At 41.5% G+C, this 17,587-nt stretch overlaps 1 protein-coding gene across 3 annotated transcripts in view; it reads left to right on the top strand.

The window, feature by feature from the left end:
- The window catches only part of atrn (attractin), a 161,567-nt gene that overhangs the window by 8,916 nt on the left and 135,064 nt on the right, over nucleotides 1-17,587 (top strand). For all 3 annotated transcript variants that reach the window (XM_083998989.1, XM_083998990.1, XM_083998991.1), the window contains 2 exons: nucleotides 13,144-13,227; nucleotides 16,945-17,058. In XM_083998989.1, coding sequence (XP_083855115.1) covers nucleotides 13,144-13,227; nucleotides 16,945-17,058 — 198 coding nt within the window. The remainder of the gene's footprint in view (nucleotides 1-13,143; nucleotides 13,228-16,944; nucleotides 17,059-17,587) is intronic.

Below are 17,587 nucleotides of genomic sequence, written 5' to 3'. Positions count from 1 at the left end.
TTTGGGACAAGCATCACCTCAGGTGAAGACGAGAGGTTGTTTGTGTCTTTGTTTTGTGTCTTCTGAGAATCCTGGCTGACTAACATCTCCTCTGTGGCGGTGTTGTTGAACCTGCTTCTTAATGGAGCAGTTTTTCTGTGGATGTTAATGTGCGTCCGGGGGAAAACAGTGGCTGCAGCTGTGAAAGCCGAGCTGTTCCCCGTGGTTTATACCGCCGAAGCTCAGCAAACCAAAAAACAGTAAAATGGCAGTCTCAAAAAAAAAAAAAAAGACAGATTTTCTCTGTTTTACTATAACTGGCAGCCTGTAATTGTTCATGCTGATGAGTGTTGGTGTTAGGTGGAATTGTATCTGATGCTCAGTCTGTGTCTGATAAGATCATTTCTATAAAAGCCGGCTTTATTATCCGTGGCACAAAGAGTCTCTAAGACCTGCTGCTGCTGGATTTTTATATTTTATTTTTATGAGTTTGGGACTGGGAGGGAGTGGGGAGATGAAATTGTTTTTTATGAGCATCCGGGTTAAGAGTGTGCTTTCTGTCACGGTGTGGGCAAAGTGGTGAATAAACGCTTTGTCTCGTCCGTCCACTTGGAGCCAATGAAAGCCTCTCATGCATGTTCGGTCCCATGTGCAGCTCTGTGCTGGTAAATCAAGCCACCATCTTTCGTGTTTCCTGCTCTGAAGTGTCTGAATCAGCCTCCGAAATAAAGTTTTTTTCCGCCCTGAGTCAGAAAACTTGTCGTCACAGCTGCTTTAAAAAAAGACACATTTGTCACTGTAGACGTAGATGAGTCTGTCTGATGTCCTGTCACAAGGTTTTGTGGGACACTTCCTTGGTGTTAAACATTATTATTACTATTTTCTGAGGGGTTTATTAGTCAGCAGCTCTGCAGAAAAGATGACTAGCATTCTCTGGTTATCATCACTATTGATTGATTTCTTGATTTTTGATAATTACTCTAATGAGTCTAATGTCTCTTCATCAGTCATATTGTTTGTTTAGTTTTGTTCCCACAGTCGGAGACGAACGTCCAGCTCTCACATCTGTGGAGCTGCTGCATCCAGCCAATGTTTTGCTCGATAAATAATGAATGCGTCATTAAAAATTATGATCAAATCAATCAATATGTTGAGTCCAGACTGAAGGGTGAATTCTTGACCCACAGAAATGACGCTGAGTAGACCTTGTGTGTTTTGTTTCACAGCTCTCTGCTTCATGTTGCCCTGTTTGTCCCTCCGCTCTGCAGTTTGTTGGTCCGTCTCCGTCCTCAGGCTCCCCACAGCTTTTTTTTTAAAAAGTTTACAAATGCAGAGGCAGAAATTTGTCCCATCCTCCTCTTCCTCCCCTTCGTCCTCCTCAGGTACCTGCAGTCGAGGTGGATTTGCTTGCAGCTGCACAGAGCGGCAGTGAGTTATCAGAGGGATCTTGTCTGTGAAGCTTGATATTAAAGGACAGAGTTTAGTTTAGTTTTTTTTTTTTTTTTTTGCAGATGAAAGCAGATAACTGATCTGAGTGCAGCTGTAAACTGAGGTGGGAAAGCAGAAACTGGCCTCTGCTTATAATTTCCGACCGACTTGCAGCTTGATGAACGTTATTTGGGCTTTTTGTTGATGTGTCTCTCTTCTTTTTTTTTACCTTTACCATCAATGATAGGCTGCATCTCCTGTATGTTTTGACACCACAGCTGCATTAACAACAGAGGACCAAATATTTATTGTTCATCACATTTAGCATCATGGTGAAGCTCCACCTCTGGGATACTGGAATTCATCGTCCTCTAAAAAGAATGACGGTGTCATCAGCAAATAATTTAGATATTAAGATGAATTTCCTTTGTGCAGAATCATGTGAAGCTCTCACATTACTGAGGTGCACGGGGACACAACAATAAAAGCGTAATTTCCCTCGCATAACGTTCCCTAATTGGTTTAAAATTTCATCTCAGCAGCTTTTGCTCGTCTACCCAGACGGTCTGGAGGGAAAACCCTTTTTTTTTTTTTTTTGCCTCTCTAGCATTTACATTCAGTCTGAGCTGCTCTCTCTCTCTCTTTCGCCCTGCAGCCTGTGCAGCTTCAACAGCACCGTCATGTTTGCTCTGCTCTCGTGCCGCTGCTGTACCACTCCACCACTTGGCTCTGCTGCACCGATTCCTGTTTGCACAAGAAGGAGCGGCTGTCGGGCGTTATTTCATTCGTAATTCTTAATCAAATGATTCAGAATGAAGATTTCATGTCAACTGTGACATGCTTGTGCTCTCTTTGTTTGTTGTAACACCGTTGCCCTTGGCGGCTCATATTTACCCGATTTAGTTGCATGCAACATGAAGTCATCACCAAATTCTGTGTTTCACCGTGCAAGTCAGCTTTATTAAAAACACATTTTGCACTAATTTTTGGAATACAATGACATCACAGAGCTCAGTAGGGGTCGGTTGGCTTTGCTGGAAAGCACAATATCATCACTATTTATCCTGTAGAGTCAGCTAGGGTGGGTGTGTGTGGCGAGGGTGGATGGCGGCGGCCAGGTCATATAGACCCGAGAATACCATCGGTGTGCAAAATTTGATAAAATACCCCAAAATGCAATGCAAGTAGTCATCAATTCTTTCTGAAAAAGAGCACAGTTCCATATGAAATGTCATTTTCAGGCAAATAAATTGAAGAAAATCATGTTTTCATAGCAAGGGCTGGTGAGTCGGGTCGTGTTGAGAGAGTTAGGGTAGAGCTCTAGTAATTAAAACATCAGGCGACTGATCAAAGATGGAGATCTAGTGGCACAGTAGTTGACAAACATGAAATGTAATGTAAAGAAATGTTACTACCCATTTACATTGAGGTGGAGCATGCGCAGAAAGAACACAACCAGACAAGCTTAAAAGGATAGTAGCATTTTTATAAAGTGGGGTTGTATGATCTACAAATAGCCCCTAAGTACTTTAATTGCAGTAGAAGACTCTCTGCACTCCTCCCGTTAGCAACGCCAGCCCATAGCCCTGGCCAGAGATTTACAACATTCATTGTTGTGAACGGACCCAAAGAAACGGCCTATTTTCGTGGCCTGAAAGAGGTTTTATCCGAAAAAAAAACACAGTTCCATTGTTCGCTATAATGTAATTTTCTCCAGCCCCTCAAAGTGCAGGAAAACCTAACCAACTGCTGATCAGCGGGCGCTAACCCTGAGCGGAGGGATACGTGAGTTGGTTAGGTCCAAATAAAATGCGTTTTTCCTGCACTTTGTAAAAGTTATATTATAGCGAACAATGGAACTGTGTTTTTTTTTTTCACATAAAACCTATTTTAGGCCGCGAAAATAGGCCATATTTTTGGGTCCATTTACAACACTATATGTTGTAAATCTCTGGGCAGGGCTATGGGCTGGCGTTGCTAACGGGAGGAGTGCAGAGAGTCTTCTACTGCAATTAAAGTACTTAGGGGCTATTTGTAGATCATACAACCCCACTTTAAAAAAATGCTACTATCCCTTTAAGTTTCACTGTTTACATGATATAATTTTACTTTCGATCGGTTTGTGGAAAGAAATACTCTACCCCCTCTGAAACCCAATGAAATCCCATTGGGTTTGTGTCTGTTTATTCTGAATGAGGTGTTTTCATTCAGTTCAGACATCTGAACCGATTCTAATTGAAATATTTAGCTCCATATAAAATCCCATCCCAGCTACTGTGAACATGACGCCGGCTCGTGTGGATGCAGACCTGGTGACGGGATGAGTGAGCAGCTGCTGGTCGACTCTGGAGCTGCTGGGGTTTGGTGACGGCTTCTGTTCAGCAGAGCAGTTGTTGTTGTTGTCGAGAGGACGTGGGTCTCTCAGATTCCTGCTGCACAATAAAGCCAACTGGATCAAACTGGTGTGATGGTGCCAGAGATCCTCCAAACAGATAATATCACATCTCAGGCTGTGCCACGGTTTCGGTTTTCTAAGTGGGCGCCGTGGTGATCGATTTTGTCGGGACGTGACAATACACAACATTAGATACAGTTTGAATTTGGGCCTGATTCCTGATCCGATCAACCCATTACAAGATCATACCAGTCACATAGCACACTCTGTTAGTGTTTCCCATCCAAAACATGAAGTTCATGGGTAATAACATTATTATTTGTCGTAGTTGTAAGCAAAGAAATACAAGATTTGTCAAAGCGTCGTGTGCAGCAGTGAAAGCAAAACCAACAGAGAGGAGACGTGTTGTGAGATCTGACAGAAGTTTGTCAATGATATAGAAGCAGCTCAGAAAATAAAGTTGATTTTCTTCTGATGAGTGGCTCATGTTGATGTCAGACCCTGTGGAGGATCTATAGCTCCTGGAGAATGTCTCTGATATTTATTTTGGTCACTATGGAGCAGAATGATCTGTGATCTTCTTCTCCCATTGACATGAACAGACTCTGTCTTCTTTGTTTGCTTCTATTTCTATCCTTTTTCCTTTTCTGTTGCTTGTGAAGTTCACATGCTAACCAGCTAGCCCCAGTAGTTGTAGCAGAGAGGTCACATTCACATCTTATCTTAGGAATGCAAACTGAAGAAAAAAAAAATCCACTAATTAACTCTGGTGTGAAAATAAACAGACATTTTTCAAACAAGTGGCGGAAAAAAGAGAAATTTTAATGAGTCCCTTTGCTCGCAAAACGATCAATAGTCAACGATCAGTCAGTCAAAGACTCATTGAAGACTTTGAGAAGTGTTTTTTTTTTTTGTGATACATTCAAGGACATTAGTTTGTTTAACAGGAGCTTTGTTTCACTTCAGTTTCCATTTTGGTCATTTGTGTTCTGTTTCAGCTGCACATTTCCTTCCTTAAAATTCCCCCCATGTTTGGTTAGAATAATGATAATATAAAAGAGAGAAAGAAAATCCCTGAAGGGAGCTGTTCATAAGATTTTTTTTACTGTCTTATGGTTGTAAATGACCATAATCTATCTGCCAGGAGCATGATATGTCAATAGACTGTGCTCTGACTTTTGCTTTGCATAAAAATTCACTTTATGGCCTGAACCGTGTCCAAAAATAGATGAAGGCAGCAGCCGACTGAAGATTTCTGTTGAGCCTCTGTTTCAAGCCACTTCTGTGTTTTTTAAAGGATTTGTTGTTATGCTGATTATTTACAAGACGCCACCAGCTCCAGTTAACGCCGGTCACTGGCTGTGGCCGACGCTCATGCATGCAGGGTTTTTTTTTTTTTTTTTGGAGAGAGAGAGTGTGAGATAAAACATCTTGTGGTCACTTTGTGTGAGAACATGATGATCACTGGGTTGTTGTAGTGATCCTCCTCTTCCTGCGTGTTGTTGACCACTGTGGTTGAAAATGCAACATTTTTACCCTCACGGTCTCCCTAGCTGCCTGCACGCTGCCTGCACGCTGCCTGCAGTGCTCGCTCAGTGCACGTGTGCATGCAAAGTGAGGAAGGAGAGGGTCTCAACACAAGACACGACAACTGACGATGCAGGTGCAGGTGAAGCAGCAGCTGCAGGTGAAGCAGGGACCAGAACGAGGAGGAAAAAGCTGCTGTGGTGCTAAAAGCCAATGGAGATCTTAGAAAACAGTCTCCATGGCTGCAGAACGAGGGGGTTGCTGCACTGTGTGTGTGTTAACGGGTATCTCTAAACCTTAGAGCAGGCGTCTTGAGAGATGGAGCAGGGACCCTAATATATTAAAAAAAAAAAAAAAAAAGTATATTATATACCTCATTGAGTGCCAACCACGTAATTTCTCGTTTTTCGTTCCCATGCGTTGAGTGCCAAAAACGAGATTTTTCGTTTTTTGCTTTTTTTTTTTTAAATTATGAAAATAGACACTTAATACTTACTTAATACACATTATATGTAAATTTGGGGACTCTACGACGAGGAGAACTGAAATAGATGACGATCAAAGTCACATGACAGCTCATGATCTGGAAGTTTTTATCATAACTCAGCTTCTGCAAACGGAGTTCTGCATGCAGATGCAGCGCAGCTGCTCTGCTCTCACCTGCGCTGCTGCTCTGCTCTCACCCGCGAGGCTCCAGCAGCTCGGAGCAGAAACAGGAAGCTCTCAGCCGACTGTCCCGCCCGGTCTTCATCTGGAGCAACACCGTGTCCTCCCCAAAGTCCTCCCGCGGTAAAATCTGATGGTCTCTGGGCCAAAGCAGACCGGTACCACCGACCCGTACCACAGAAGGACCGCGACCACCGGCGGGACCGGTCTTCCCGAGGCGCTGTGGCCGACTGACCCTCACGTTCCGCGGCGAGAAGCTGTGACACGGCACGGTGCGTCTGTGTTATTGTTGTTTAGTGGCGCCCCCCCGCCCCCGATGGTGGTTTTGTGAATAGAACAACAATTGTTGTATATATTTATCTTATACGAGCCCTTTGATCCAGAAATGCGAGTGTCAGAAGAGCGACAGACACAAACAGCGCACCTTTCATAAAAGACACTTTATCTCCTTTTCTAGAAAAAAAGGAGGGATTTTGGTGAAACCCAGCCATGTTTAGCTTGACTTTTCTCAGGAACGGAGGCACGTAGAAACAAACGGTTTGTGGTCATTTGAAGCATAAAGTTAAACCTTTCAATTGAGCTACAGTATGTGTTGGTGGCAATAATATAGAATACACTATGGCTCTACATAAAAAGTCAAAAATGGTCTAAATTGCCGGTACACTTGACTAAAACTTTGGAAAGGAGCGCGGCACTCAATGAGTTAAACTGGGCCCAGTACCATGGATAAACGTAGCTTGTTATTGTGCATTCAATACTAAAAGAAGAAAGGACTCGCCACACTGTGATAGCTCCCAAATATACAAAAATTTATTAGAGGACTAAAAAGGACAACGTTTCGAGCACTGCACTTTTTGATATTTGTCTCCCTGGACTCAGCACCTTGCTGCACTTCTGGATGTGCGCGAGCCTTTTTTTGTTCATTCAATAAGCCATTCAAATAGTACAAAGGTTCATATATTCATGTTTTTTCAAGACGTGTACAATGTACAGTGAGTAGAGTAGCTGTCCCTCTGCTGTTTATAAACAGACCTTGTTCACTGATACCAATGCCAATATCAACAATGTCTGTCATCTGCATGATAATCATGCATAGATCAAATTGACATTTTTATTTGAAACATAAATGTGGAAACTGAAAGATATAAAACATTGTCTAATCCACCAGAAATTCCACGACCCCCCTGCAGCACCTCTGCGGACCCCCTAGGGGTCACGGACCCCCTGTTGAAGACCTCAGCCTTAGAGGGTTGTTTGGTCTCTCAATAGGAACTATAGCAAAAGATGTCGTTGGATGATGTCATTAAGTAACGTTGCATCATGGGAGTTGTTGTCTTTGTTCCCAGTTTGGATTCCTTCAGTGTTGGTCGTGAATAAATAATAAAGAAGTTTCACATTTAAGGTCAGTGTTTCACCGACACAGGGAGCTGACATCACCTTTGTTTCGATTGTTTTGATTCTTTAATAACGTATGAACCAAGATGTTCAGGAGGGTTTTTTTTCCCGGCAGCTCTGCAGAGGTGATTTCACAGCCGACACAGAATGTGAGAGAACTCAACTACCTGACATTTACTCCTCTGATGTTTCTAATCTGAAAATTTAAGATCCAAGCGCCTGATGAGTAAAACCACTCATCTGGTTGAAAACTATGAAAGTGAAAATGTTGACTCAACAGGCTGTTCCCATCAGGGCTCCATATGCATAAAACATCATATTGTGATTATGAGCCGGAATTACAGTTTCAATTTGAGCAGGAGTGGTAAATGTTTCTTTCATATTCATTTGTTGGGTCTTGTACCCAACAAATAGGCTACATAAACACATCCTGAGTCTTGAGAATGAGAATATGCTTTGCTGTCCAGGGCGTCTCTATAGCAACACAACACAACACAACACCGATGGGGCTGAAAGTGCACAACGATGTTGTTGTGACACATTTCACATTCATCAAAAAAATAAATAAAAAGGCATTTGTCCATATTGTGATTTTGGTTACATTGACTGTGTAGAGTTGCCATGACAACAGAGTGAGATGATGTAAGAACACAACTATAATAAACTTAAACAGCAGATAGAAAGATAAGGTGGTTAAAGTCACATGTTGTAAATCCAAGGTGAAGACACATGAACACACACACACACACACACTGGCCTCAGGGTGAAGATCAACCAGGTTGGGACACGTTTACATGAGAAGTAGTGGAGATGGAGACCAGCAGACACACTGAGACTGTTTGACATGGTTGTTATGTAGCCTATCCGCTGCTGTGTTGTTGTTAATTAATGTGAACTCAGTTGTACTACACAGTTTTTTGCTCATTTATACGTTAATAAATTTATATCCACCTCTGTAAGTCTGAAGAAACACACACTTTTGCTGAAAACTGCTCTGTTTTCTGTATATAACTTAAAAGCAGTGTCACTTTGAGACATTTGAAATGTGGAAGGGCCCAAACACTCTTTGTCTGTGGTTTGAATGAAATTATTTTATTATTATAACCTTTATTTAACCAGGTTTGTCCCATTGAGATCCAAGATCTCTTTTGCAAGAGAGACCTGGCCAAGAATGACAGCACATAAAGTTTCAAACACATTAATCATTGACAAAAAAAATATATAGAATACAAATAACAATTGAATTTTCAAGATTAGTTAAAAGAATTTACAAGATTAGTCTAAAAATAAAACATTTGCACCCTGAAGCCTGGATATAATGGAATTTATGATGATGTTGAAGCTGTTCACATGCTGGTGTCAGTAGCATTAGTGCTCCCTGTTTATTGTGGAGCCCCGGCCTAAATTAGTTTACTAAAATGTTAAATTAACTAAATGACTGAATGCGTGTGTGTGTGTGTGTAGAAGGAACCAGATGTAATGTGATCAGTCGAAGGCTCGCCCGGATCTGTTGGTGTTTCCTCTAATCTTCTGCAGCAGGGAACAGTTTTACTGAGTTTCTGTCCTGACACGACTCTTCACAGTCACTTAACTGAGTGACCAGCAGGAAGTTAAAATTAGCAAAGTCTGTAAAAATGTCAGAGTTTTCAGTGGAGATAGAGAAATGAGACATGTAACTGGTTTATACTGGAGTAGAGTGACTGAGCCGTGGCTGGTTTGACTCAACGTTAAAGAGACCCAGAGGAGTTTACTATTGGTTATAAAAGAGTCTCATATTAATGTGGATGTATCTCCATTTTCAATAAATATATCGTTCTGTCTTTATAGTTATTTTGATATAATTATTTAGTGGTCGACTCGCCCAGCATTTCCTACTTTCGGTTTCGTGGACGCTGCCCGGCGGGTCAAGGGAATAACGCCGCCGGATCGCTAGTTGGCATCGTTTATGGTCGGAACTACGACGGTATCTGATCGTCTTCAAACCTTCGACTTTCATTCTTGATCAATGAAAACATTCTTGACAAATGTTTTCGCCTTCGTCCGTGTTGCACGGGTCCAAGGATTTCACCGTGCGCATGGAGGCTCTTGGGAAATGTAGTGTGAAAATACTTTACTTTCCGAAACTCCTTGTAGTCACTTTTAAAGACAAATGAAGCTACAACACAAACTTACACTGAGTTGGGATGACAGCAAACGTGAGAAGTTAATTATTTTTATTTTCTGACTTTGTTTTATTTTATTCCCATCATCACGTTAGTATAGATTTTAGTTGCTGTGACTTAAATTGACTGAACTTACTCTTCAAATGTTCTTTGCATAGCCAGAACTAACAAGAACATGCGTTATAGTGTATCTTACTGATCTACTTATTGAGCTTCTTTTTATTTCAGTTCAACAAATAATATTTTATAAAACAGTCAAAGCTCCAATAACAGCACAGTTATGTGTCTTTTTTGGACAGTGTGTGAGTCTGAAGTGTCTGAACAATGTCTGTGTTCAGTTTCCATGAAAACAGAAATGGCTGGTTTACTTGATCAATAATGAAAGATGTTATCACTCTGATAAGAAAGAAACTTTTGGTGACAAATGATTAATTGATGTTTGCATTTTTTCAACTGAACAAACTTTAAAAGCATTCACACGTTTCTACTGTGTCGTTTGTATTTCAGAAGGGTGTTTGTGTAGTAGCAGCAGCAGTAGTGGAGGTGTTGGTGTATGTGTGGAGGTGTCAGTGTGTGTGTTGGTTTGACTCTGGCCCTCTGAGAGCTGTGTTTGTCTGTGAGCTGGGAGCTGAGAGTCCCAGCCGGCCGCGGCTGCATTAGCACTGAGAGAGAGACGTGTAATCACAGCGTTGGCGCTCGTTATCCAGCCGCTGAGACCCAACACGTGAAGAGAGAGAGATGTGTGTGTGTGTGTGTGTGTGTGTGTGTGTGTGTGTGTGTATCCACGCTCTTAAAACACATCGGTGCAAACAGCAGCACTGAGCGAGACTCAGGCTTGGTGTGAGGTCTGTGGATGAGGAGAAGTGGTTTGGTCTGCGAGAGCACCGGAGCATTGTTGCGTTGCAGTGTAATACGTTTGGCCCTGTGAAGTTGTCATTAACTTAACAACAACACCCTCGGCCTTGGACCTTGAGCCTCCCTCCCTGCCCGGCGGCCCCCCTCTCACACACACACACACACACAGCTGGGGCTGTTGGCTTGTGGTACCTTTGGCTGCTCTGGGATCAGATCATCAGCCTGAACGCAAAGTTGCACAGAGCAACACAACACACACTGACTCACAACTTGTTGCCTGGATGCAATTAAAAAAATAAACTGCCAGACAGAGAGAGGCAGAGCAGGGATCTCCCCCAGAAGACACTGCTCTAACTTCCTCTAACTTAAGAATACATCCATGAAAGGTCAAGATAAATTGGAATTTAAAGGTATAATGTGTCGGAATTCCCCCCATCTAGCGGTGCGGTTGCATATCGGGACGTATTCTTGATGTTGCATTCACGTGAAATCGGGCAGACGTCAGACAGACAACAGACGCTGCATGTAACAGGATTAACAAGCGTGACAATATGTTGTCATGGTGATGTCGTATTGTTTACCTGACCCACGTTTTACCGTCTTTCTCTCTCTCTCGACAAATTACATCCGGTTGGTTTGCCGACGGCCGTCTGCCTGACTGCACCTGAATGCAACATCGGTGCCTCCGTCCTTCCTCACACTACACAGTGGTGACAGTTTTAACAGGCGCTACCTGGTAAACTTTCTCCCCGAGCCCACAGCTCCGCTGAGTTTCCGTGGTTACCTACGGTCACGCTGCCACTCAACGTAAAAAATGGCGATGCAACATGGCCGCCTCGGTTCGGTGCGTCGCCCACTTATGTATTTGTAACGACTTGTAACAACTCATTCTAAGGTACGAGAAAGCTTTCATTTGTATGCGGGTGTGATTCGACTTAAGTGAAATACGTACTATTTATGAAAGCAATATTTGATTTTTGCTAATAAAAAGCCAAATAACTTACTGAGGCTTTAAGCAACAAATATGAAGCAAGTGGAGTTTGTATCTGCACATCTCGACTTGTGCTCCTGTGTCTGGGAGGAGTCGCTCCTCTGCAGCTTTCTGAGCTGAGAGACTGTTTTGGAACAAGCTGCACAGTGACTGGGTGTGTTAGCAGAGTCATGGCACCCTGAGACCTACATCAGTAATGATACAATCTCCGAGTGCGTCTAAGTGTCCCCTGTGAGCTGCAGCTCCTCTCTGCTGCTGTGTCATCAGGCAGGAATTGATCAGGCAGTAACACTGTACTTTACTGCTGTTAGTGGCTGCTGATAATCATCTGCTGTGAGGTTTAATCATTCTCAGGCCTTTGGCCGCCCTGCCCACCGCAGCTGTGTGTGCACTCAGGTGAAGTGACACAAGTTTGTGTTTACCTGCACACACACACACTCTTTCTGCTGACCGGCTCTTGTGTAACAGCGTCATGTCATGTGTTGTCATTTCTGTGGTATCGCTGCTGAAACACACGTCACTGTTGGGTAACTAACTACACAGTATTGAACATTAGTTCAACATTATTAAATAGTTAATTCATCATTTATGCAGCATTCTTCCTACATTGATGCGTTATAAATGTTCAAAAAGTTGATCTTTAATGTGTTAACTGATTCTATTGACAACATTTATAAATCAGCTGTTATATCAATAACATAACATCATTTATTAAGTGTCAAAGTGATTAAGATACTGATTAAGTAAGAAGAATGCTTGAAAAAATGATAAAGTATTTTAATAAAGCTGAACTAATGCTTCATAGTGTGTAGTTATAATAAAGAGTTCCCACAGATCTAGTGCAGGAAATATTTACAGTAAATGAGGTTTTAGAGCTGCTGCTGCTTTTTAGTATCGGCTTTAGTTCTGCTGCAACTATGACACAATAAAATCCTGCACCGTCCTCCACACATGTTCCTGTTTTTCTTTACACAGTTCACAGTTTTTAACATTAAGATATTACAAGAAATAAAGTCATAATAACATCTGCTTGGAAGCTGACGAAGTAAAAAATGTGAAAAACACCTAAAGTGGCATAAACATGATGAATGTGTGAAAAAAAGTTATGTGATACGGTGACGATGGAAAAAAATCTTTGTGGAACTGAAACTGTTTAAGTCATAAATGTTGCTTATTCATTTTCTTTTGTCAGTTGCACAAATTATTTCTGTGCTTCTGCCTGTAAATGTGTCAAAGCAGCTGTTGTTAGCCACAGCAGCTAAATGCTAACAAGCTCACATGATAATGCTAACACATGCTCACAGTCTATGGCTACGTAGCCGTAATTCTGCATAGCAGGTGTTGGACTACAGTGATGATGCAGCCAGATGAGTTCTGTGATGGGAAAACAAATGTGAATATATAGAAACAATCATTAAAGATGATTAATTATGGAGCGGTTGATGTCGTCTGGGTGTCTCTGATTAATTATTAGAAATAAAACTGTTAGTTCAGTGAGTTATTTTGCATTAAAAACCTAAATGAGACTTGTCAACACTTTGATTAAAACCATTTTTCTGTCAAATTGATGATTTCCACCAGCATCAGTTCACCCTCCTCCTCCTCCTCTTGTTTTGTGTCTCTGACTCTGAGCAGATGACACTGTTTCCATGGTTTCAACTCGTTTAGAATAATAATAAACGCGACATCTTCATTTGTAACCTTGAACGTCTCCTCTCTCTCTCTGTGTCTCTGTCTCTGTCCAGGCTGACGGGGCCCTCCGGGTATCTGACCGACGGACCAGGAAACTACAAGTACAAGACCAAGTGCACGTGGCTGATCGAAGGACAGTAAGTACAGAGTAGTACAGGAGCCTGCAGAGGACAAAACTCTGTTTGTATTCACTCTGCTGAAGTTTAAACATCACAGCTTTTGATCCAGAAATAATTTAAATGGATTTTTCAGATGATGTCTTGATGTGGTCGAACGTCTTCGCTGCCAAAATCCTCACACACACACTGTGACTGAACAAAGGCTGCAGAAACACAGCATGAAACTGATCCCCTCTTATTGATCCCACTCATTAAATCAGCTTAATAAAAACAGTAAAGGAAAAGATTCCTAAAACCTTCAGACAGCTGAGCGATGGACTGTGAACACCGAGGCTGCAACTCGATATTATAAATATACAGCATATTTCAAAGGTGCCCATAATGATGATTATATACACAGTCTACACTGGGAGGAGGAGGAGGAAGAGGAGGGGGGTGAGGGGGTACAGAGTATCAGGAGGATGATGGATGAAAACGAATGGCAAAGTAACTGTGAGGAATTCAATACAGCTTGTGTATTGTTAAAGTCAGCAGAAGCCCAGCGACAGGGTTTAGACCACAGAGCATCGATTCACAGCCGTGATCCTTAATTCTTCCGCCTGCCAGCTCCTCCAAACCGACGCCGTTTGATTACATTTACATTTCAGGCATCCGGCCAACGCAACTGCTCAGGACTCAGCACGTCACACTCCTAACTGTCCCTCCTCCTCCTCCTCCTCCTCCTCCTCGATGGGATGGGAGTTTTACTGTTGTAGCTGCTGCAGGGATTTGAACTCGTGACCTTCCTGTTCCTGGATGGCGTCTCTAATCACCGGTCCAGCGTTTTCATTACGTTCTAATGGGACGTTTATTTTCTGTCCTCCGACCGCGGCCTGAGTCGTAACTGGAGGTTAACGCATCAAATAATACTTTAAAGGGATAGTTCACCCAAAATTCAAATTTCACTCATTATCTACTCAACCTCATGTCGACTAAGGGCTGGGAGAAGTTTCAGAGTCCTCCGTGCCTTCTCGGAGTTACGGGGGGGTCCGCACAGCAGTATTTGTCCATTTAGTGGTTGTGAATGGGCCTCACTTTTCTTTGTCCAAAAAGACACACCAAAAAACATCCAAATACCTCCATACTGCTCGTCTGTAATGTCCCTCTTGTCTTGAAGCCCTGACATGAGAAATTGTTCTGCTGACACAGGAAGAGCAGTGAACTGAGACACTGGGAGCTTCAAACAAGCTTAAAATATAGACTTATTTAATTTTTTTCGGAACAATTTCTCATGTTGGGGCTTCAATACAAGAGGGACATTACAGACGAGCCCTATGGAGGTATTTGGATGTTTTTTGGTGTGTCTTTGTGGATGAAAAAATTTGAATTTTGGGTGAACTATCCCTTTAATAAAGGAATTTGGTACAGTTGGACCTGCAGACGTATGTTCACTGTGGAGTTCCTCTGACGTGACTTCAGCTGATTGGACGGTGACATGATGGGAAACCTTCAATCAGTCAATCAAACTTTATTTATAAAACATGCAGAGGCAAAGTGCTTTACATAGTTAAACAATAGACAACAAAAGATATCCCACCTCCTCCCACACACAAACACACACACACACACACACACACACATACATAGATGACTAGATAGACAGAAACCTGTTGAGAGCAAGCTCTTTTTCTTTAATGACGCACTGATTACAAAATACAAAAAAACCATTTATAAACTATTTACACAATTAGTAAGTCGTACGCATATGGAATTAAAAAACGCACAGGAAATGCTTTCTTATAGTCAACAAGTTAAAATGAGGAATCACTAGAGAATGGATAAAAATAAGTTAAAGAAAATAAATTAGCAAATAACTGTTCAGGTCATAAGATGATAGAAAAATTAAATGGCAAAAAACGATAAAGGATATATTAATATATAAATAAAGCAAAGAGGGAATAAAATGGTAAAACTATATTAATTAAGATGGCAATAATTAAAAAAATAGTGCTAATAATCTAAAAATAATAGAATAATTTGCTCCGACAGATCTTGAATCAGTCGTTTTTTCTCTGTGTCAGATCTGAAGTCACTCCACAGTTTTGAATCTGTCACAAGTCTAACTCTGATCAAACCTCCAGGCTTCCGCCATTCCTCCCTTTATGCAGGGAGGGAGGGGGAGGAAAGGGAGGAAGGGGGTGACCACTTCACTCTAATAAATAAAATTTTGAGGAGAAAAATGTGACTATTCATAACATTTCCTGTATAGCATGTGGCCTCATCGTAGACACGCTAAATGGCCCTTTGTCTTTCTTCCCTCCTCTTTTTCAATGATTTCATTTTGCCATCTTAACCAAATTTAGAGCTAACCCATTTTTAAGAACCCATGAACGTCTTGAATCTAAAGTAGAAGATGAAACGAGCTTGTTTTTCTGCTGAAAACTCTCAGGCTGAGCCCCAGACTGTGAAAAAAAAAAAAAAACATAAAAAGCTCATCGTCAGGTTTGAGCAGCTGGAGTTTGACTTTGCAGAGCAGCAGAAAAACACAGGTGATCAGGGAAAGAATAGAAAATTAAATTAAATTTGTAGCCAAAACTCTATGTCAACGGAGCCGTGATGATGTAGTAACAGAAGGAAATGAATCAGATAAAACTGTAAACATGCACTGGGAAAACTCATTATTGTGCAAAAAGCTCAAACTTTTAGCCGTCTCCATCTTTCAAACACATCTCGTCATCGTTTTATTTCTGCTTTTGTCAAGACGTGTCTGAGAGTCATAGCGAAATCTTTTAATATTAGTAATATCAGACATAATCCCCAGTGCTTGTAGCTGCAGCTCAGTGGAAACTGGCAACCTGGATGCCTAGATACTGCTATTGACATGGTGATTGGGAAATACAGTAGCAGTGGGCAGTGCAACAGGACAAAACACAAAATCAAAACATAAACATGATTTGTGTGCAGCAAATACAATGTTTAAATGTGAATATTCTGGTGATTTTATGATTACTATCATACATTTCTTACGTGCAGCTCCTTTAAACATAAACACAGAGTCAGACAGACAAACGGTGGAGGTAGTTTTGCAGGATCAGCGAGTTAATTATCCATCTCCTCTCATGTTCTTACACTCTGATTCATCCAGCTGCCGTGGAGACAGAGGGTGGTGCGTTATGAAAACAGACACTTGAGCTGGTGAAACAGTAACTTTCCACAAAAGCCGAGGTCAGAAAACAAGGATTTATGGGTTTTTATTATAAATATTTAACCCTTTTTATTGAAGGACTGGTGTCAGTGAGTGAAGGATCTGTTATTTTCCCAAAGAAAAGTGGAATGCTCTTTATCATCTCTCTACACTTCTGTGGAAAAAACTCTGGAAAAAAAACAAAAAGTTATTTTCCTTGAGGGTTGTTGTTAAAATTGCCAAATAATTCACAAATAATTAGCCGTTTCTTTGGAAACTGTATTTTAGTCTGGCGTCTGGTCCAGTGTTAAGAAAGAATCCCAGTGTTCGCAGATGTTGAAGAGTAAAAGAGTAAATCTGGACGACAGGACTCGTCTGAACTACAAGTGTGGGCTTGTTTCATGAACTTTGAGGGAGACGGAGCGGGTCACATGTTCAGTCTTTACACACTGTGTTAAACATCCATTGTGTTCTTTATGTGAATGCAGCAAATAAACAGTTTTAATGGGGTTTGATCAGAGTTAAAGTCTCTTCTCATGGTCTTCCTCTGTGTGTGTCTGTGTGTTTTCCAGGCCCAACACCGTACTCAGATTGCGGTTCAACCACTTTGCCACTGAGTGCAGCTGGGACCACCTGTACGTGTACGACGGAGACTCCATCTACGCTCCTCTGCTCGCTGCGTTCAGGTGCGTCCAGTTCACTGGAGATCTGAGAACAGTGAAGAGGAATTCACCTTTCACTTTGACTAATTTCATAAATTTCACTGCCAAACTTTGGTTTCTCCAAACTATGATTTAGGTCAAGCCTGAATGATTAGCATTAAATATCATATTTGTGATTTAATTATATGCAGATGTTGTGATTTCAGGGTGAACGGTCATTTTTACTTTCACTTTTTATCCCATGTGACGTTGGGTCTTTAACAAACAAACATGAGCCTTTACCTCTTGAGAATATGATTTGTTGTTCAGCACGTCTCTGCAGCAACACAACACTTATGATGCTGACAATGCACAACAACCTAGTGACACATTTAAACTTTATTTAAAAAGGTGTGATACTGTATTTAGCCCTGATTTAGATCATGTGATTGTAAGACTGATAAGAGTGTTTTAAGGTTGTAGGGGGAAATCCACCTTGGTTAACAACGATTAAAACATTAAATTATGACACAAACAAACAAAGAACTGTCATGGTGCCTTCACTGACAGCTCT

This window comes from Trachurus trachurus, assembly GCF_905171665.1.
Source record: "Trachurus trachurus genome assembly, chromosome: 22".
Lineage (NCBI taxonomy): Eukaryota > Metazoa > Chordata > Actinopteri > Carangiformes > Carangidae > Trachurus > Trachurus trachurus.
This window is presented reverse-complemented; position numbering and strand designations above follow the sequence as displayed.